Source organism: Myotis yumanensis, unplaced genomic scaffold (genome assembly GCF_028538775.1).
Source record: "Myotis yumanensis isolate MYYU_CA2020_CCGP unplaced genomic scaffold, mMyoYum1.0.hap1 SCAF_19, whole genome shotgun sequence".
NCBI classification, from domain to species: Eukaryota; Metazoa; Chordata; class Mammalia; order Chiroptera; family Vespertilionidae; genus Myotis; species Myotis yumanensis.
The window spans coordinates 14,010,380-14,032,426 of NW_027223770.1; the positions used below are offsets into that span (position 1 = coordinate 14,010,380).

General features: G+C 45.5%; 1 protein-coding gene and 1 pseudogene across 1 annotated transcript; both read left to right on the forward strand.

The window, feature by feature from the left end:
- The first annotated feature begins 1,888 nt into the window (after positions 1 to 1,888).
- On the forward strand, positions 1,889 to 2,399 carry LOC138998096 (ferritin light chain pseudogene; annotated as a pseudogene).
- An 11,050-nt stretch (positions 2,400 to 13,449) lies between these two features.
- On the forward strand, positions 13,450 to 20,378 carry PANX3 (pannexin 3). The gene is made up of 4 exons (XM_070399986.1): positions 13,450 to 13,630; positions 15,503 to 15,645; positions 17,498 to 17,712; positions 19,739 to 20,378. Exons 1-4 carry the CDS (start codon positions 13,450 to 13,452, stop codon positions 20,376 to 20,378), a joined length of 1,179 nt encoding a protein of 392 aa, XP_070256087.1.
- Positions 20,379 to 22,047: the final 1,669 nt, after the last annotated feature.

Genomic DNA, 22,047 nt, shown 5'->3' on the forward strand with positions numbered 1-22,047 from the left:
TTATGCTCCTCCAAATTTCAAGGGCCTCCTGAAAATAATTTCCCAGCCTCCCACTTTTATCATCCGCCCTAGCCTCTTCCCATTTATAAAAACTTCGTCAGGATGACTGAGGAAAGACTCCACGAGAGTCACCAACTCAACCTGGTTTTACAACTGCAAGTCCAACGCCCTGGGAGACCACGCGATCCCACACAAACCAGAACGCTTGTCCGTCCACGGTCACATGCTGCAGAAGCTCTTCCTGATTAAACAACCGACAGACCTACTGCCAACCTCTCTCAGGGAACCCAGTGGCCACGGGGCAAAGTTCCTCCCCGCCACCCTTGTTTATAGCGACATCAAGGATATGGGATTTGTGGACACCCTCTTGTTATTTCTAGCTATTTTGGGTATAATAGCCTACCAATCAGTGGTTTACTATGGGAAACAAAAATAACTCTAGTTTTCTCAAGCAGAGAGAGATTTCATACAGGGAATGACTTGCTTACGGTGTTTTTGAACGACTGAAGAAGGGATGAGGGAGCCCCCAAACGGACTCTGAAATAGATGTGACCCAGAGGTCAGGAAGCTCACGTCTGTCACCAGGAGCGGTGCCTCTCACACTCACAAAATTGGTAACTACACAATTGGACCCTCGTTTGAGACGCAGATTTGGGGGCCTGCTCCACACCCACAGAATTCCTGGGTGGGGCCCAGCAGTCTGTGTTTTCATAAGCCTTTGGATAATTCGGATACGCACGGAAGTGTGAGAGCCACCTCACTCCCGCCTTCCAGATCTCACACCGATTCGCAACCAGGGCTCCAGCTACACGCGAAACTGGGATACGTAATTTTTATTTATTATATTATTTTATTTAAAAAATATTTTTATTGATTTCAGAGAGGAGGGGGGGGAGGAGAGAAAGAGATAGAAACATCATGATGAGAGAGAATCATTGACTGGCTGCCTCCTGCACACCCCTGACTGGGGATTAAGTCTGCAACCCAGGCATGTGCCCTGACCGGGAATCAAACCGTGACCTCCTGGTTCATAGGTCGATACTCAACCACTGAGCCACCCTGGCCGGGCGGATATGTAATTTTTAGCTCTCAGACCTGACTACCAGGAGGGTGGGAGGATTGTTGAAGAGCTGTTATTGCCAAGTGGCCACTCCACCCTTTTCTTCCTGACTTTCCTCCAGCAGGAACTGAGACCTCTACCACCACAGATCCCCTCTAATTAGAAGAAAATGTAGGGAAATATCTTTGGTATCTAAAGTGAGAAACCACAAAGCCAAGTAAATGGGTGAATTTGATAATATTAACTGGTTGATTTTTGTTTAGTAAAGCACACTGGGGATAGATTTAATAGAAAGATAACAACAAGGAAGAAGATATCAAACTGGCATCATTCAACATCAACAAAAACAAAATGGGCACAGTATATAGAACAAACAGCTTACAGAACAGAAAACCCGAAGTGCCCCTCAGCATACGAGGAGATGCTGGAGCCTATTGCTAATCAGAGGAAGTGCAAAATGAAACAAGATATGTCTTCACACCCACCACTGGGCAAATCAACAGGTAAACTGTAGTGGAGACTTTGCAGCATTTAGAAGCAAAGGATTAGCTCCAGGCAACATAGCTCAGAGCCATAGTGCTCTGTGAGAAAAGCGAGGAAGATAATGAGGTATAAAACACACTGTTACTGGCAGTGCCCTCAGCGGTCCCCAGATCTATCTCTTGCTTCAACGGTGTTTCGACGGAACAGACCCAGGGATGCCCCTTCTTCCAGCCTCTGACCACCCTCCAACCTCTTTTCCAGTCACCACCTTCGGAACCACCTCAGCCGTCCTCACCTCTGAGACCAGACAGCACTTTTTACCTTAACTCCTATTGCCGAACCACCATGAGCTCCCAAATTCGTCAGAATTATTCCACCGAGGCTGAGGCTGCCGTCAACCGCTGGCCAACCTGCCTCTGCGGGCCGCCCACACCTACCTCTCTCTGGGCTTCTATTTCCACCACCAGGCTGTGGCTCTGGAGGGTGAGTTGGTGAAGACGCTGGAGGGCTCAGGAGCATCTCTTAAACATGCAAAACCAGCGTGGCGGCCGAGTTCTTTTCCAGGACGTGCTGAAGCCGCCCCAAGGTGAGTGGGGTGACACGCAGGACGCCATGGCCTTGGAGAGGAACCTGAACCAGGCCCTAGTGGAGCTGCAGGCCCTGGTTCTGCCCGCACAACCCTCAGCTCTGTGACTTCCGGGAGAACCACTTCCTGGGTGAGCAGGTGAAGCTCAAGAAGATGGGCTACACCTGTCTCAGCTCTGCAGGCGGCCCCCAGGCCGGGCTGGGCGAGTGTCTCTTCGAAAGGCTCACCCCCAAGCACAGCCAGGAGCCTGTGGAGCCCAGAGGCCTTTGAGGGGCCCCTCTGCACCCCCCTGGTGTCTGGCTTTTGCCTGAGCCTCACCCTGAAAACCCCTGGCCGTTCTTTTAACCGCCCTGAAGCCCACTCCCCATGCATTGGACCAAATGGAAACAATAAAGCTTTTTGCAGCAAAAACAAAACCAAAGCAAACCAACCATGATGTTATTTATGATATTAAAGTTACATGCACACAAACCAGAAAAAAAAAATATTTAGAAAGAAAAAAATAACTAAGACCCATTAGGCAGGTTAGAATGGTTACCTAGAGAGCTAAGATGCATGGAAGTAGGGAGTGAGAAAAAGAAACAGAAACAAAACTTCTTTTCCTAGACCCACCGCCAGGTGCATACCAGTCTGCTGAGTAGAGAGACAGGCAGGCCCCTACCCTTAATGCTGTGGGCCTCGGGGAAAGACTCTCTAAATGTTTATTTATTTTTACTTAAAAATGTTTATTTATTAAATTGATTAGGGTGACACTGGTCAACACGAACATAAAGGTTTCAGGTGTGGGTTTCTATGCTACAAGGTCTGGATATTGCACTGTATCCACCGCCCAAAGTCAAATCTTCTGTCACCTTATATTATAACCCCTTTGTCCCCCTCCCCCTTCCCTCTGGCAACCACCACGCTGCTGATTGTGTTTACGAGTTCCAGTTTCATATCACACATAGTCTAAATACTTAGAAGTTAAAAATCAAGCTAACAAATAGAGACCATTATAAACTTTTGAACAATAATAGATACAGAGGCAGAGCTGCCTCACACAGATTGTCAAACTGCAGCGGGAAGGCCGGGGAGGGTTGGGGGGCAGGAGGGAGGGGGTTAAGAGATCAACTGAAGGGCTTGTATGCATGCATATGAGCATAACCAATGGACATAAGACACTGCGGGGTAGGGGAAGCCAGGGTATTGTCAAGGGCGGGGGGGGGGGGGGGGGGGGAAAGGACACATATGTAATACCCTTTGTAATGCTTTAAGCAATAAAAAAAAAAAAAAATAAGTTATAAAAAAAAAAATAAAATAAAATATCCATACTGCCAAAAAAAAAAAAATCAAGCTAACAAAAGGCTAAATAGCTATTTTCTCCTTCTTACCTTGACAAATATGCCTTCATAACTGGAGAAGACCCTGTTTAAATTTAGAAATATGAGAATTCTGAGTTCCGTGCCCAGAATGGAATACCAGAGTGTTGACATAAGAATGTCCAAACCAGCAGAGGATTTCTATGAGTTTCTTTGCACCCAAACTGACCCAAGGTGGCAGACTGGGTGGGAGCTGCACTCGCCTCCTCCAATGACCACATCAAAATGATAACTAAACGACAGAACGATTAACCTGGAGAATCATCGGAAGACTAGCTGAACAGAAGTCTTTTTTTAACTAAGGATATACAGAAGAAGCCACATCAGGAGTGGTAGGAGGGGCCCAGCCAGTGTGGCTCAGTGGTTGAGCATCAACCCATGAACCCAGAGGTTGCTGGTTTGATTCCCTATTAGGACACATGCCCAGGTTGCAGGCTTGATCCCCAGTGTGAGGCGTGCAGGAGGCAGCCAATTGATGATGTTTCTCTCTCATCAATGTTTCTCTCTCTCCCTCTCCCTTCCTCTCTGAAATCAATCAACATTTATTTAAAATAAATAAATAAAATTTCCAAAGCAATTTATGTGCCTGAAGACAATATAAGTAGTTAAGAAAAAATGAGATACTAAAAACACCGTATTTCCTCCAGCTAGTGATTACCATTCTTAATTACTTAGTATCTCTCCTTCCATATATTTTAGTATGGATACATATGCCTTTTTCTCTGAACTGAGACATATAAACATACATATGTGTACAACTTGCTTTGGTGTGTTGCATTTTTAAATACATGGTTTCATATGGTCCCCTCCCTTCCAAAAATACCTGCCCTAACCACTTTCCTCTGGACTTCACACTGGCTTCAGATTGCAGCAGGAAAGAGAGAAATCCACGTTGCATAATCATCTTTATACCTTAAATTACGGTGCCAGACACGGCACCATTTATTCATGACGACAACTCTTTGAGTTGTGTTTATTACCCCCATTTTACGATAAAGGCTTTGAGAGGTTAAAAAAATGTACCACTGTCATCCAGCTAGGAAGTGGCAGAGCCAGGATTTGTACTGAGATCAGACCCGATTCCAAAGTTTATTCTCTGAATACTTAGTGGAACCGTATAATTTACCACCAACTGGGATATTTCTGAGAATTACAGGGATGTCAGCAAAAATGGCAGAATAGGAAATTCCCCAGTCCTTCTATCCAGAGAAGCAATGAATAAACTGGCAAAAACATTCAAAATGAACTTTCTTGGAACTCTGGATACTAATTAAAAGCTTGCAACAACCGGGGGAACACAAGGGAGAAAGTTAAAGCTCAGTAAGAGAGCTCTGGGGCATGTTAACTTGTTCTGAATGTGCCTCCTGCTCCCAGCTGAGTGCTGGCCTTGGAAACAACAGCCTGCATTCCTGGTAACAGAGCTTACTCTCCAGGAATTGTGGTTGTATGTTCCGTCCTGTCTGGTGGCTCTCTGGGAGGCTCGCTCAAAGGGATTGCCTCGGTTTTGCCTAACCTGGAACTCTCCCAGGGCAGAGGCGGCTACGGGGAGCTGGGGGAGGGGGGGGGGGGGGCGAGGAGGCCGTTTGTGGAAAATGTTTAGCAGTGGTTCTCCACCTGTGGGTCGAGACCCCTTTGGGGATTGAACGACCCTTTCACAGGGGTCGCCTAAATACATCCTGCATATCAGATATTTACATGACGATTCGTAACAGTAGCAACATTACAGTTATGAAGCAGCAACGAAAATAATTTTATGGTTGGGGGTCACCACAACATGAGGAACTGTATGAAAGGGTCGCAGCATTAGGAAGGTTGAAAACCACTGGTTTAGGGCTAATGCATTAGTCACTGCCTCCTGGGGCAAGGGGGTAACAGCTGGGGCAGTAATATCAACCAAAAAGTTTGGGAGGAGAGACTAGGGAATGAGATGCTGAGAGAAATAAGCTCACACATATTCCTGAGAGCCTAGAGCCATTGTCGGCAAACCGCGGCTCGCGAGCCACATGTGGCTCTTTGGCCCCTCGAGTGTGGCTCTTCCTAAACCTTCAGAGTACCCTAATTAAGTCAATAACAATGTACCTACCTATATAGTTTAAGTTTAAAAAATTTGGCTCTCAAAAGAAATTTCAATCGTTGTACTGTTGATATTTGGCTCTGTTGACCGATGAGTTTGCCGACCACTGGCCTAGAGGACCACACACAGACTGTGTGCACATGCTCAGAAAAGACCTGAGAGGACCATAGGTTATCACCTCTGGTTGACCTTCAGGCAACATTGTTTATAATAGCTCCTAAGTGGGAGCACCCCAAATGCCCATCGACTGATGCATGGATGAATAAAACGTAATGCAGCCCGAGAAAGCATTGAAGTAACTGCCACAACCTGCCATACAACACGCCACAACACGGACAAACCTGGAAAATATTATGCTGCGTGAAAGAAGCCAAACACAAAAGGCCACATATTATACGATTCTGTTGGTAGGAAATGACAGAATAGGTAAGACAATAGAGACAGACAACAGATTAGTGGGTGCCCAGGGCTGGGGGCAGGAGGGAAGAGGGGGTGACTGCTTCTGGCATGGGCCTCCTTTTGAGAGGGTGGAATGTTCTGGGTTTAGATAGTGCTGCGGGTTGCACAGCACTGCGAATGTATTAAAAGCCATAGCATCTACGCTTCAACATGCCTTAAATGGTGAATTTTTAAAAATGTCACGTGACTTTTACCTCAATAAAAAGTAAAAATAAAACTGGAAAAAAAAAAGAGGGGGAAGTGCTCTAATAGCTTTGAAATGCGGCCTCCCTGGCAATTGACATCAACGCAGAGCAACTTTCCTTGGTGTTACATCATCCAGACAAGAGCCCTCAGAGGTTCTTAGAGAAAAGCCCACTTTTAATGAACCCCTGAGGTCTTATTTGCTCTGCAGTCCCAAGGAGAGTCTGTCTTATGGGGCTTATTTGAAGTTTGTGATAATGAATTGTTTTACTCTATTTGTAAAATTTCGTCAGTGGAATTGAGGACAGGGATTGGGGTTTAGTAATGAGACTGAGGAAGTAGCAAAATTCTAAGTGAAAATCTCTCAATAAGACACCCTCACTGCCAAGTCTTGGTTGAATGTGGGCTATAGAGAAAGACCAGCAATCACTGATAAGTGTATACATGCATACACTCATAAACAGGCCTTTAAAAATGGATTTCAGTCTCTGTTATGATTTCATAACTTCTCCACAGGGACTCCAGCTTATAACTCTGACCCAAAATATATCTAACCTACCCACTCACTGAGTCTTGAATTTCTCCTAATTGAGATTTTTTTTTTTTTTTTTTTGCTTTGGCTGAAAAGTCTGTCCTCATTAAAATAAGTGTCCCTAATAAGAAATGTGGAGTACAGGTGATCACATACCAGCTCTAGTCATCTTTGAAGGACTGAGTTTATCGAATCCCTTCCTGAAGCCAATTACAAAATGAATGGAATTTAGAGCAGACAGAGCTGGGTGCCTGAAGAACAGAATTGGGAATATATAGGTACCTTCATGATATGGCCTTTGGTTTTTAAAAAATGCTCACAAAAGCCTCTTGCTCTTCTAAACTCAATGCATCTAAAATTTCCTTCCTTACAGCAGTGCCTTGGGTGAAGGTATGGTTACTAAAGCGAATGATAAAAGGTATTGCCTGAAAGCAATGTTTCATTGAGCCATGTTTACCCAATAGGACATGAGAGTAACTGATATTACTGAACAAAACTCTGGCCATGTCTTTTTCAAGTAGTATTTGCAACTCCAAACCACAGGTCATAAAACACTCTGTGGCTTCCTGTTTGCCCTCTGCCTTGGATCACCTGCTGGGAAAACCACCCACCACGTTGCCCAGGAAGAGGCCCTCCTGATGCGGAACTGAGGCCTCCTGTCAGCTCCTGTCAACACCCAACAAGGCACTGAGACCGCCAGCCAACAATCACGGGATGAGCTTGGAAGCTGACCCTCCAGTCCCAGTCAAGCCCTGGGATGTCTGCTGCTCTAGTCAACACCCTGATTGAACTTCACAAGAGACCCTGAGCCTAACAACCCAACTAAGATGCTTCTAAATTTCTGATCTACAGAATTTCTGAGATGTTTGTTGTTTTAAGCCCTCACTTTCAGTGCAATTTTTATGCAGCATTAGAAACTACTGTATTTCAGCTAATACAGCGGCTCTCAACCTGTGGGTCGAGACCCCTTTGGGGTCGAACGACCCTTTCACAGGGGTTGCCTAAGACCATCGGAAAACACATATATAATTACATATTGTTTTTGTGATTCATCACTATGCTTTAATTATGTTCAATTTGTAACAATGAAAATACATCCTGCATATCAGATATTTATATCACCATTCATAACAGTAGCAAAATTACAGTTATGAAGTAGCAACAAAATAATTTTATGGTTGGGGGTCACCACAACATGAGGAACTGTATTAAAGGGTCGAGGCATTAGAAAGGTTGAGAACCACTGAGCTAATAGAAGAGAAGCTAGAAAGCCTGAATAGTCAAATATTTATTAAATAACTTGAATCCACTAAACTAAATGCCTTCACCTGCAAATTCTTCCAAAAATTTAATAACTGACACGAATCTTGCACAAACTTTTCTGAGAATAGATAAAAAGGAAATACTTCCTCACTCTCTTAGTGAGGCCAGCATAACCTGCCAAAGTCCTTACAAGAAAGGAAAATAATATCCAGCTTGTTCTTTTTCATAAATATAAATGCAAAATCCTTAAAACATTTTAGCAAACGGAAACAACCAAAAATGAAGAGAATCTATCAGAATCAAATGAAGTTCATTCCAGGAAAGCAACGTTAGTATAACATTCAAAAACCAATCAGTATATTTCATCACAGTAACAACAATAAGGAGAAAAAAAATAATATGAACATCTCAACTTATACAGAAAAGTACTTTGAAAAATTGAACATCCATTCAAAATAATCACACTTAGTAAAGTAGGAATATAGGAGAACTTAATGTAAAAAAGAATATCCAAAGACAGAGAAAGAGAGAGGAGAAACAAGATAAGGATACCTACTATCACTACTTATATTCAGTATTGTACTGAAGGTCCTAACCAGTGCAATAAGGCAAGAAAAATAAGTTTTCAAAAAGAAATTAAAGGCATAAAGGTTAGAAAATAAATGATCATTTTTCACAGATGACATGGTTGGGTAGACAGAAAATCCGAAAGAATCTACAAACTATTAGATTCAATAAGTGAATTTAAAAGGTTTGCTGGATAGAAGATCAATATGCAAAAATCAGTTGTAGTTCCTTATATTAGCAACAAGTAGAAAATAAAAACTTTTAAAAAAAGTATTCTTAACAATATTAACAGGAAAGATTAAATACCTGGGGATAAATCATAACAAAAGATGTGTAAGATATCCACACTGAAAACTAAAAATCACTAGGAATAGAAACTAAAGAATACCTAAATAGAGGGATATATTTTGTTCATAAATTTGAAACCTCAATACTGGAAGGAAATTTGATTTTCCTCAAATTAAGCTAGGGATTTAGCAGTCTCAATAAAAAATTCTGAAACTGATAAGCTGATTATCAAATTCATATAGAAATGCAAAATGTCAAGAATAGTAGAAAAATCTTGAGAAGCAATAAAACTGGGACATTTATACTATAGGGGAAAAGACCTTAATAGCAGTTAAGATAATCTTACTGTTGTTACAAAAATAGACAAATTGTCACTTGATTTATGAAAACATCAAACTGTATTACAATGAGAAATGGATGCTCTTTTTAATAAATTGTACTGAGTTGACTGAATAGCCACATGAAAGATCATGTATCTTGAGCCCTTATGACATGTGTGTGTTACATGCCATGGAGTCAGTTCCAATTTCTGGCAAGCGTGTGAATGAGTGATGTCCACCATGCCCTGTCCTCACCAGGCCTGCTCAGCTCCTGTGGACCCGAGCTTATGGCTTCCTTTATGGAGTCAGTCCCTCTCACATTTGGTCTTCCTCTGTCCCTAGTGCCTTCTATTTTTTCCCAGCATTATTGTCTTTCCCAAAGAACCCTGCTTTCTTATGATGTGCTTGAAGTAGGACAGTTTTGGTTTTATCATTTTTGCCTCCAATGATGTTTCAGGCTTAATTTGCTCTAGGATCCACTTGTTCATCTTTCCGGCAATCCAGGGTATCCATACAGTTCTCCTCCAACATCATATTTCACATGAATCAATAATTTCCCTAGCAGCCTTCTTCACTGTCCTATGTTCACATCCATACATAGTAATTGGGAATATGAGGGTGTGGATGATCTTAGCTTTGGTCTCTAATCTCTCTAATCCCATTTAACCGCCATATCTAGTCTCTAATTCCCATCTCATACCATATGTTAAAAAACTAATTCCAAACGACTGAAGAACATGATAAAGATAAAACAAAAATAATTTAGAGAACAGAAAAAATTTTAGGACATTGGAATAAGCAAAAGTTTCTTAAACAGGGTACATAAAGCACTATCCTTAAGAGAAAACACTAGCTACATTGACTACCTGAAAAGGATGAATTTCTGGCTATTAAGAGAATGAAAAGTGAAAAAATGGAGTGAGAAAAATATAAATAAAACATATCTGATAGTGGTCTCATATGCAAAATATAAAAAGAATGCTTGCAAATCAATAATAAAAAGATAGACAACCTAGCAGAAAAGCAGGAAAAAGACTTGAGCATATACTTCATAACAGAAGACACTGAAATGGTCAAGGTGGCCAACTGCATTCATCATTAGAGAAATGCAGGTTAAAACTTCAACCCAATGCTACTACACACCTTGTAAAATGGCTAAATTGTTTGTTAATTACAAAAACATAATAGTAAAGATGTGGAGCAATTAAGACTCTCACAAACTGCTGATGAAATGTAAATTAATACAACCTCTTTGAAAATTAATAAAGATGAACATATGCAAAGTAATCCCAATATACCAATTCTCGCTGGTATATAACCAAAAGAAATGCATGTATATCTTCCCCATAAGATACAAATTAGAATGTTCACAGTAGCCAGAAACTAGAAACCCAATTGGCCATCAGTTGATGAAGATAAGCAGATTGTACTTCTACACAATACAAGGAATCAAAATTTGATATGCACAACAACATGGATGAATCTCAAAAATATGTTGAGCAGCCTAGCTGACATGGCTCAGTGGTTGAGCGTCAACCTATGAACCAGGAGGTCACCATTTGAATCCCGGTCAGAGCACATGCCCAGGTTATGGGCTGGATCCCCAGGGTGGGGCATGCAGGAGGCAACTGATCAATGATTCTCTCTCATCATTGCTGTTTCTATCTCTCTCTCCCTCTCCCTTCCTCTCTGAAATAAATAAAAATATATTTTTAAAAAACGTTGAGCAGAGAATCCAGACACAAAAAAATGCATACATGTAATTCCATTTATATTAAGTACAAAACAGGCGCAAATGGATGGTTCTTATAAATATGATACAGAGCAAAAGAAGCCCAAAGCAAAAGAGAGCACACACGATTCCATTTTTGTAAAGTATAAGGCAAAACTAAACGATGCTGTTAGAAGTCATGATAATGATTACCCTTTGGGAAATGGCAGTTATTACAAAAGAGCACACAGGTGGCTTCTGGGTGCTAGTAGCATTCAGTTCCCTGATCAGATGAGAGCTGACTGAACTGTACACTTAGGATATGTGCTTATGAATGTAAGTTTATATACTTCAGTAAAGATGTAAACTATTTTTTTTGCCCTGGCTGGTGTGGCTCAGTTGGTTGGGCATAGTTCTGTGCACCTGATGGTTGCCAGTTCGACTCTTGGTCAGGGAACATACCTGGGTTGTGGGGTCCATCCCCAGTGGGGAGTGTGCAGGAGGTATTAATCTGTGTTCCGATCTCACATTGATGTTTCTCTCTCTCTCCCTCCCCCCACCTCTCCCTCTAAAAATCAATAAAAATATTTTTTTAAAAGTAAACTATTTTTAAAAATCAAAAGAAAATACATGGATACAAACCAACAACACACATTTGGCAAAAACACACAGAATGAAAAGATTCAGAAATGAGAGTGTGGAGAGGCTAAAAGGAAATGAAATAAAGGATCCCTTTTCTTGCTCCCGTGCCCGGGCCACTCCAGTTAGCACACACTGAGCACCTCTGAATCAGAGCTGGCCTCTAGCCTGGGGATGGGGAGAGAGACAGGCCCAACCCAAACATTTGTGGGCCCAGGAAAAACAGTTCAAATAGAGGCCCACATATCATATATCTAAAAAATTAAATATTATAAATAAAGCTAGCAAACTGTTAAATAAAATACATTCTATCTGCCTACCTTGACATATTTAGACACAGACACACACACACCAATTCATAATGATCTGAATGTTGGATTTAAATTTAGAATCCTCCCAAGGCCCTTCTTCCCAACACGGCTAAGTCCCCGCATTGTAAGAAGCCTCGTAATTGCATGTGTGGGCATCCCGGGCTTCTAAATTCCATCCAACTCCCTCAAGGCACCTTTCCTTGGTCCTAGGGGTGCACACCAGCAGCATGATCTGTCCATGAGAGGATACACCCAAGGAAAAGAACTGCATGGGCCCTGGGAACAGGCTGGGGCCACCTGGGCACGGAATTACAGCGTCCCAGGTGCCAGAAGAGTGGTCTAGAGGAGACTCTGAGTGGGTGCATCCCCTTGGCCCCACGGACTCTTTGCCTTGTGAGAAGGCCACAGCGGAAGGGGACCAGTGTGAAGGCCAAAGTCGGGGCCTCTCAAGGCAGATGCCTCACTCACCCAACCCCACCAAATGGAAATAAGAGTTGCTATTTATCCTACACTTTACAAAATGCCTTCACATATAATACTCTCAGTCAAGCCTCTCTGTCTTGTAAGATGACAACATCATGCCCTTTGATAGCTGAGACTCCTGGCCAAAGTCACACAATAAAAATGAGTACTAAGCCGGACCGATTTTGGCTCAGTGGATAGAGCGTCAGCCTGCAGATTCAAGGGTCCCAGGTTCGATTCCGGTCAAGGGCATGTACCTTGGTTGCAGGCACATCCCCAGTGGGGGAGCGTGCAGAAGGCAACTGATCGATCTCTCTTATCGATGTTTCTAACTCTCTATCCCTCTCCCTTCTTTTCTGTAAAAAATCAATAAAATATATTTTAAAAATGAGTACTGCTAGGTCTCCTGTGGAAGCCTTTCTCCCCAAATTTCAAAGGTCACTTCTTTCCACTATTCAACACTGCCACCCGTCCCTCGGTTTTCTAAAGAACTGATGAAGGCTAAAAAAAAAAAAAAAAAAAAAAAAAAAAAAAAAAAAAAAAAAAAAAAAAAATTGTAAATATATGGAAGGAAATTTAACACCAAATGCAGAGTCCTTTCTGAGAAAGAGCCTGAGATCAAAGCACATCTCATCACTGGGACACAGAATACTATGTAGTAGTAGCCGTAATCCCGGCCGAGTCTTGGGGTCCCTATCTCCACCCCAAACCACAAAATGAGCACCTTCAACACAATTAAGCCCTCTCCACCCAAATTCCACACCAATTACATGGGAAGCCTGGCCTCACAGCCCGCCTTCTCTCCACCACCCCACTAAAAATACTTTATTAATAAGAGGGCAGCATAAAGCCACAGACCTCCATCGGCTCCAGGGCAAGCCAGAGAGCAGCCTGACACCAGCAGCCCCCGCTGACACCCGACCCTCCTCTAGCAAGGACCCACGATGCTAGGCCTCCCTCTAATTACCAGGTGTCTGGCTCAGGGGCCGGCCAGTTATTTAGAGAACCAGCGCCTGCTCCTGGCACAGATGTCCGAGAGGCTGGGGTTGCAGGCTCTGTCTGCTCCAAGCCAGCTGCCCGAAGCTGCCATCTCCTCACTCTACGATCCTGGGACCCCTCCTGCTGCCTCTGCACCCCAAAGCTCAGCGGCATCATGTCGCTTGCACACGCAGCTGCAGAGTACATGCTATCAGATGCCCTGCTGCCCGACCGCAGGGGCCCCCGCCTCAAAGGACTGCGCCTGGAACTCCCCCTGGATCGCATAGTCAAATTCGTAGCCGTGGGCTTCCCCTTGTTGCTGATGTCCCTGGCCTTTGCCCAGGAGTTCTCCTCCGGTAAGTGGCTTCCCAGACCCAGTATATAGGAGGTGTCTCTCTCTCTCTCTCTCTCTTTCTCTTATTATATGGACATACTATTGATTTCAGAGAGGGAGAGGGAGAGATACAAACATCAACGAGAGAATCATTGATTGGCTGCCTCCTGCACGCCCCCTACTGGGGATTGAGGCAGAAACCTGGGCTTGTGCCCTGACCAGGAATCAAACTATGACCTCCTGGTTCATAGGTCGATGCTCAACCACTGAGCAACACCGGCTGGGTAGTTCACTCTTTACATGGGTTCTGATGCAAGGCAGCTCCCACATTATCTGGGTGGTATGACTGGCATGGGCATTACCCAGCCGGCTGGGTAGCATGCATTTAGGGCACCAGCAAAGCAGGGGCACCAACATTTTCTGAAAGTCATTTCCAAAATTTTACAATAAAAAAATTTTGTTTAGCCCTAGCTGGTTTTGCTCAGTGGATAGAGTGACTGAAGGGTCACGGTTCGATTCCTGGTCAGGGCACATGCCCAGTTTGTGGGCTCTATCCCCAGTAGGGGATCTCTGAAATCAATTAAAAAAATATTTAAAAAATTTTTGTTTAAATTTCAGTATTCATGTATTTTATGTCATTGCAATAATTAAACCTTCATTTTATATGGATGAGGGAGATTGTGGGCCTTATAATCTCTTCAGGGCGTAGGATTTCATATATATTTCTGAGAGGAAGGGAGAGGGAGAGAGATAGAAACATCAATGATGAGAGAGAATCATTGATCGGCTGCCTCCAGCATGACCCCCTATTGGAGATCGAGCCCACTTACTGGGCATGTGCCCTGATCAGGAATCAAACCGTGACCTGGCTCATAGGTCAGTCCTCAATCACTGAGCCACACCAGCTGGGCAGGACCTAGGACTTCTAAAGGCCTTTGCCATCCATGCTTTTGACAAGTCTCTTACCTCCTTGGAGCCTTCTTCTTACTCCCTACCTCCAGGGTCACTGACTGAAGAACTTACGTTAGGTGCCTGACAGAGCTTGGAACATCACAGGTGAATAAACCCACTCATTCCTCTCCACACCCACATGAACAAACACATGTATGTAGTGTCCTAGGTGATGGATGACCTCAGCAAGTCTGCCACCTCTACTGAAGAGAAGGTGGATTTCCCATGAACTGGGATTTCTGGGTTTCTTTTCCGGCTGTGTGATGACCTGACTACATTTCCCAAGCAAGTGTGCCGACTCATTTACCCGCAGATGGGAAGAAGTACTGGGTCCCATTTCTGCCTCTGTCTAGAGAATGATGGGAAAACCCAACACGAGACATTCTCCCTCCAAGCCCACTTTCCTTCCACCACCTCTCCTCCACCTTTTCTCTCGATTTGGGCTCAGAAGTCCAGGCAACTCAGCCTGTAAACGTTAGGACCCAGGTGTCAGCTCTCTGAGAAAGGAGATGTCATCATGAAACTGCAACCTTCTGGGGCCAAGCTGTGGGAGTGCAGGGAGCCGCCCCCCACCCCCCTACCCCCGCTCCCTCCCCACACACACTCACTGCACCTCCCACCCCGACCCCCTGCTGCCTGCCTGTCTGGGGGTCCAGGGAGAGCTCAGAGAGCAAAAAACTGGCAGACGCCAAAGGCAAGTCAGTCATGGGCAGGCCTGAGTCAAACACCAGAGTGCCGTCCAGCCTGGCCCGTCCGACAGTGACACGGTGACACGGGCTTGCCAAACCCAGAAACTGGGGCGCGGGAAGAAGGAAGTGCCTGCCAGGCACACAAACTGGCAGAGCCGTGGAGGTGACTCCTAGAAGGTTTTAGCTGCGTGCCCCCTGGATTCCCGTCCCTCACTCCAACTCAGGGCCTCCTCAAAGCCGTGTTCCTGTTCCAGGGTCTCCCATCAGCTGCTTCTCGCCCAGTAACTTCAGCGCTCGGCAGGCCGCCTATGTGGACAGTTCCTGTTGGGACTCGCTGGTTCACCACCAACAGGAGGAGCCTGGTCGGTACCAGCTGAAATCCCTCTGGCCTCACAAGGTAACGTGGGCCCGGCTCCATCAGGCCGGCCTCACGGCTGAGTGGGGTGGGGCTGGGCTGCATCACTATGTTTTCTCATCTCTTCGCCACCCTCCACTTTCGTATGTTGGTCATGGGCTCACGTTTCAGGCATTCGTCAGACGTCTGGTGATCTTGGGTTTCCCACTGCTATCTGACTAGAGTTTTGTGCTGATGGATGAGGCTTGCTGGCCAGCAGCCCTGAGTTGAAGATCCCTTGGGCCATTTCATTGAGAAAACCTCGAATGTCAGCGTCTGTAATCCTTTCTCTTGGGCCAGTCCGTTTTCCGAAGAAGAATGATTTGATCCTAATTTTTGTGGAGGGGGCAGGGTGGAGCGGATATCCAGCTCAGCTGCCAACCCTCTGGGAACCAGATGTGGGTCCCAGCTTTCAGTATTCATGTAGCTTCCCCCCGTTCTCGGGGTGGTCCCCTGCAGAACGGACCACAAGTGCAGAATCTCTCTGGCTCAGTTTCTGGGACGTAACCACAGCCTCCCGCAGGGGAGGGACAGGGCCCTCACTGAGGGCATCATGTTGCAGAAAGAATCTGCAGGGCTGGCTTTTCAATATCCCTGTGCTCAGCCCCATCGGCAGCCCCTTTCAGATGTACCCGGTATCCCTAACTCCGGGGCCTTTCTGGTTCTGTGGTGAAGACAGCTTGCTTGCTCGCTCCTGCCTCAGCTCCCATCCACCCACAGGCTGGTCTCTTTCGTCACGCAACTGCTTTTCAGTTCAACATTTTGTTGCTCTTGTCTCCTCTCCTGTTTTCTTCTCCTCCTTCTCCTTCTTCTTAAATATTTTTAATGATTTCAGAGAGGAAAGAAGAGGGAGAGTGAGATAGAAACATCAATGATGGGAGAGAATCATTGATCAGCTGTCTCCTGCACGCCCCCTACTGGGGATCGAGCCTGCAACCCGGACGCATGCTCTTGACCAGAATGGAACCTGGGACCCTTTCGTCTGCAGGCTGATGCTCTATCCACTGAGCCAAGCCAGCTAGAGCTCCTCTCCTGTTTTCTTTGTTCTTACAGGATTATGTCTTTTTCATCCCTTCACTGTTCCCGAGTGGTTTTGTGAGGGAGCAGACGTCACATAAATGTCCAATTCACAACGTTTAATCAGAAGTCACCTGTGATGCTTTGTAGTTATGACAGTTTACAAGGCCTTAAAATACTCTAGTTCCAGGACGCAGACAAACCAGACTTAATGCAGAGACTCACGAGGTCTCCGTCCCGGGAAATGTCAAAGCCAGAGGTGGAAGGCAACAAGTTCAAGACAGTGCAGAGGGAATTCTACGTCAGGAAAGCGTGAAATCTCTAGGAGTGAAGACTGTTTACAAGGAATGTTATTTTTTAAAACAGGTGTGAAAAGGTTCTAGTTTTCTCTCGTCGTCCAATACACCTTTCAGAAACTCACACCTTCTCTTTCTCTTTCACACACACACACCCCTGGGATGCCAGGACCACGGTTGGCCACGATTTCTGGTTAGCTCATAATATTATGTAGTTAAGACAATTTACAAGGCTAACATGCATGGGGAATGGGGGCCCTCTCTACCCACCCCATCCCTGATTCCTCTCTTACCTCCTTCCTTCCTCTCTCCCTCTCTTTCTGCCTCTTGCCTCTCTCCTTCCCGGGACCCTACACAGACCCCAGATCAGCAAAGTGGAGCTGGGGAGCCTGGATGCTCGCTATCCCTTCTTTCCTGGGCCTCACTGTATTCGGCCTTAGGTCCTGGGCCTGTGGTAGCTCCTTCCCCTTTGAGGCAGGGGCCCTTCCCTCAGAACTCTCCGCACCCTGGGCCTCCCTGCTCAGCTCGCTCTCGCCCTGCAGGCCCTCCCCTACTCCCTGCTGGCCCTGGCCGTGGCCATGTACCTGCCAGTTCTGCTGTGGCAGTACGCAGCCGCGCCGGCCCTCAGCTCGGACCTGCTGTTCATCATCAGCGAACTGGACAAATCCTATAACCGCTCCATCCGCCTGGTGCAGCACATGGTGAAGATCCGGCACAAGAGCTCGGACCCCCATGTTTTCTGGGACGAGCTGGACAAGTGAGTCGTCTCTTCCACTCCTTTCTGAAGGGCTCCTCCTGGCATTAAAGTGATATCTGTGAGGTCATGTTTAAACTCGTCTCTATACCAGGGGTGGGGAACCTTTTTCCTGCCAAGAGGCCATTTGAATATTTATAACATCATTTCACGGGCCATTCAAAATTATCAACTTAAAAATTCCCCTGCTCTATTTGGTCAAACATTTAATTAACTCACCCCTGATGCCTTGGCAGGGCCAGACCAAACGATTTCCTGGGCCTTATATGGCCCGAGGGCCTGACGTTCCCCACCCCTGCTCTGTACCACCCTTCTCAAGAGTGCACAGTGGTGAACACCTCCTCTCATTAACTCCCTACCACCTGTGTACCGGGAGAGGAGAACAGACTCTGCCTCCAGTTTGCAGATGAACACGGTCAGAAAGGGATTGGTCACTCGAAATATGACTTCCTATACCGCTCCCCTGCTCGGAAACCTCCAACAGCTCCCCTCATGCATATAGAAAAATGTCCACATTCCCCCATTCTTCCAAGGCCCTCTACATTCACTGCCACCAACTACTTTTTCTTTCTTTTTTAAAATACATTTTTATTGATTTCAGAGAGGAAGGGGGAGGGAGAGAGGGATAGAAACATCCATGATGAGAGAGAATCATTGATTGGCTGCCTCCTGCACGCCCCTACTGGGGATCGAGCCCGCAACCCAGGCATGTGCCCTGACCAGGAATCAAACCGTGACCTCCTGGTTCATAGGTCAATGCTCAACCATTGAGCCACGCTGGCCAGGCTGTTCTGGGCGCTTTAGATGTGTGTCCGTGTGTGTGTGCTGGGGGGCAAAGGTGGGGGGGAGACAAAGCTACACCTCCCCATGTGGGCTTATATTCTATCAAGGGAAGACAAGACAGCGAATAATCATAACACATAATTATATGGTAGAAAATAAGTGGTGTGAAGAAAACAGTGAGCAGGGTAAGGGTGGGGGTGGTTAGAAAGGCTGGGAGGCTGTGGAGTGGCACAGTTTTAAATAGAATGGCCAGGGTGGGCCCCACCAAGAGGGTGGTTGAGCTAAGATTTGAAACCACATTCTGTCTCGGGATTGTGCACACACTCTTTTCTGAAACCTATCTACCTCTTGAAGGCCAAGTCTAAGACAATATTCTCCATAAAGTTTTCTGGACACTCCAGCCCCTACGGTTATCCTCTGTCCTAATTGACAACTAGCATGGTTTGCAGCCATCATCTTAACAACAAATCAAGTGCTATTTTCATTTCATGTATGCGTAGCTTATCTGCCTCTTCCCCACAAGCCAGACTATAAGCTCCTTCAGAACAGAGACTGGCTTACATGTGCCTGAGTATCACAGCTCTCAACAAGTACTTGCTAGCACATTTATTTTTACAGAATTTAAAAATATATATTCTATTGATTTCAGAGAGGATGGGAAAGGGAGAGCTAGAGACATCAATGATGAGAGAGGATCATTGATTGGCTGCCTCCTGCACGCCCCCTACTAGGGATCGAGCCCGAAACCTCGGCATGTGCCCTTGATGGGAATCAAACGCGGGACCCCTCAGTCCGCAGGCTGACGCTCTATCCACTGAGCCAAACCAGCGAGGGCACACATTTATTTTTATAAACTAAATGAATTGGTATAAAAAAATCACAGAGTACTCAGACCATGAACCAGAACAGGCTTATTTAGACTCCCAGTCCAGTGCTAATTTAATAAGCCTTACTGCTTCCTAAGAATCCCACTTCTGCTTAGAGGTTTATTCTGCCTTGCTGGGCAGAAATCCCTTGTGGCGATTTATTCCTCATGGATCATTCACCGGGTTTACTGCAATGCACTCAATGCTTGGGGAGTGAAGATGTACTTACTTATTCCTTCCTTTTGGGAGGAGGGTGGTTATGCTCAGAGAAGGCAGGTTTTCATGGTTGAGAATGCCATGTTGGATACACAGAGTCTGTTACTTTGGATACAGTTCTCAACAAGCCCTCCTCACCTTGCCTCCTCTTTTCCCCTGCCCAGGGCCCGCACAGAACGATACTTCGAGTTCCCCTTGCTGGAGCGGTACCTGGCGTGTAAGCAGCGCTCACACTCACTAGTGGCTACCTACCTCCTGAGGAACTCCCTCTGGCTCCTCTTCACCTCAGCCACCTACCTGTACCTGGGCCACTTCCACCTGGATGTCTTCTTCCAAAAGGAGTTCAGTTGTTCTGTCAAGACAGAGCTGCTAAGCAATGAGACCGACATCCCCGACCTCATCACCTGCCGACTGACCTCCCTGTCTGTTTTCCAAATTGTTAGTCTCTCCATTATAGCAACATACACCCTCCTGGTGCCTGTGATCATCTACAACCTCACTCGGCTATGTCGGTGGGACAAACGACTCCTGTCCATCTACGAGATGCTCCCAGCATTTGACCTCCTCAGCAGGAAGATGCTGGGGTGCCCCATCAATGACCTCAACGTGATCCTTCTTTTCCTCCGGGCCAACGTCTCTGAGCTCATCTCTTTTAGCTGGTTGAGTGTCTTGTGTGTGTTGAAGGACACGACCACCCAGAAGCACAACATTGACACGGTGGTCGATTTCATGACTTTATTAGCTGGCTTAGAACCCTCAAAACCGAAACACCTCACTCGCCAGGTGAGCGATGAAAACCCATAGTGAAGAAACCACAGAGCAAGAAATTTTACGGGTAAAAGCCTTTCTCCTTCCTCACAAGCCTCACACACTATCATAAAAAAATATATCTTCTCTAGAATTGCTAGGCTCGGATTCCGCTGAATTATATATCCTGTAGCGTGTTACCCTAAAGGTGAGAAGATATAATCAACACATGGAAACAAATCTGAAAATTAGAGCTGAAGAGTCAGAGAACTAAAAAATTAGATCTAGAGCATAATATAAGGGGGGGAAAGCTACAACTAAAATTAAAGTGTAGACATTCTAAAAGGAAAAGAAGGTTCTAGAGCAGTGGTTCTCAACCTTCTGGCCGTTTAAATACAGTTCCTCATGTTGTGACCCAACCATAAAATTATTTTCGTGGCTACTTCATAACTGTAATGTTGCTACTGTTATGAATCGTCATGTAAATATCTGATATGCAGGATGGTCTTAGGCGACCCCTGAGAAAGGGTCGTTCGACCGCCAAAGGGGTCGCGACCCACAGGTTGAGAACCGTTGTTCTGGAGGCTATTAATGGAGGCAGGTTCTTCTCTCTATATGTACTCCATAGCCCTTCAGGGATATGTACTCAGCAGTGGGGTAAGCTGGTAGGAGAATAAAGATATGAAATCCAAAGAAGAAAACAAAACAAAAAGATATGAACTCCCTGGGAACACTTTGGTGTGGCCTGAGACCCTAGGAGTATGCCCAGCTTGCTTTGTGAGTCATCAAACTTGGCCAGGCCCCCTGTGGCCTGCAAAGTGGGCAGGAGAACATGATGGCAGGAACTTGCAACATGGTCTTGGGGCTTCAGGACCGTGTAGAACAAGGTCTGGGCCATGCACCAGCCATGGCTGGTGCCATGAGGTGTGCAGATACACCTTTTCATCATTTAAATCAGGGACTCACTTAACCAAGGGCTGGAACTTTAGGCTGTGGACTCCGTCACAACTCTTAATGGGTACAGGTGTGCTTTTCATAGCCCAGGGAGACTATACATCCACTTGGAGCCAACCGCTGACGAGCAACCACTTAAGTAAAATGCTGGTGAGCCCCTTCTCTCTCTCCTCTGGCTCATCACCCCATCTTATCTGATCACTCCCATCCCTGTGCCTGTATTTAATGGAACCTTACCTGACTCCCAAAGCCATACTCAGCCCACAATACCAACTATCTCTCATTTGATATTTATTTTTAAAGGTGCACATTATTATACCCTTTTTCATATGGGTGTGTAAAAAAATATGTTGTTCCTGACAAAGCTGGATAAGTTTACCTAAAACAAGCAAAGGGGCTGACACATACGCGTTCATTATTGGCTTCCTATTGTCATTGGTAAAAGTCTAACTCTTCAGATTGGTACACAAGACCCTTTGCGGTCCAAACACTGCCTACCCCTTCAGTCCTCTCGCCTCTCTCCATGTACTGGTACATCTTTCACTCTAATCAACTACTTGCATTTTCTATGCTTCTCACAATGCTAAGCCTTAGAATATGCTGTCCCCAGTGCCCAAGATGCCCTCCTGTTCCTCTCTCTTCAGAGTCAGCTTGGGCACATCCAAGAAGCTTTCCTGCCCAACTGGGTGGCTCAGTGGTTGGGCACCGACCTATGAACCAGGAGTTCTCGGTTCAATTCCCAGGCAGGGCATAAGCCCAGATTGTGGGCTCC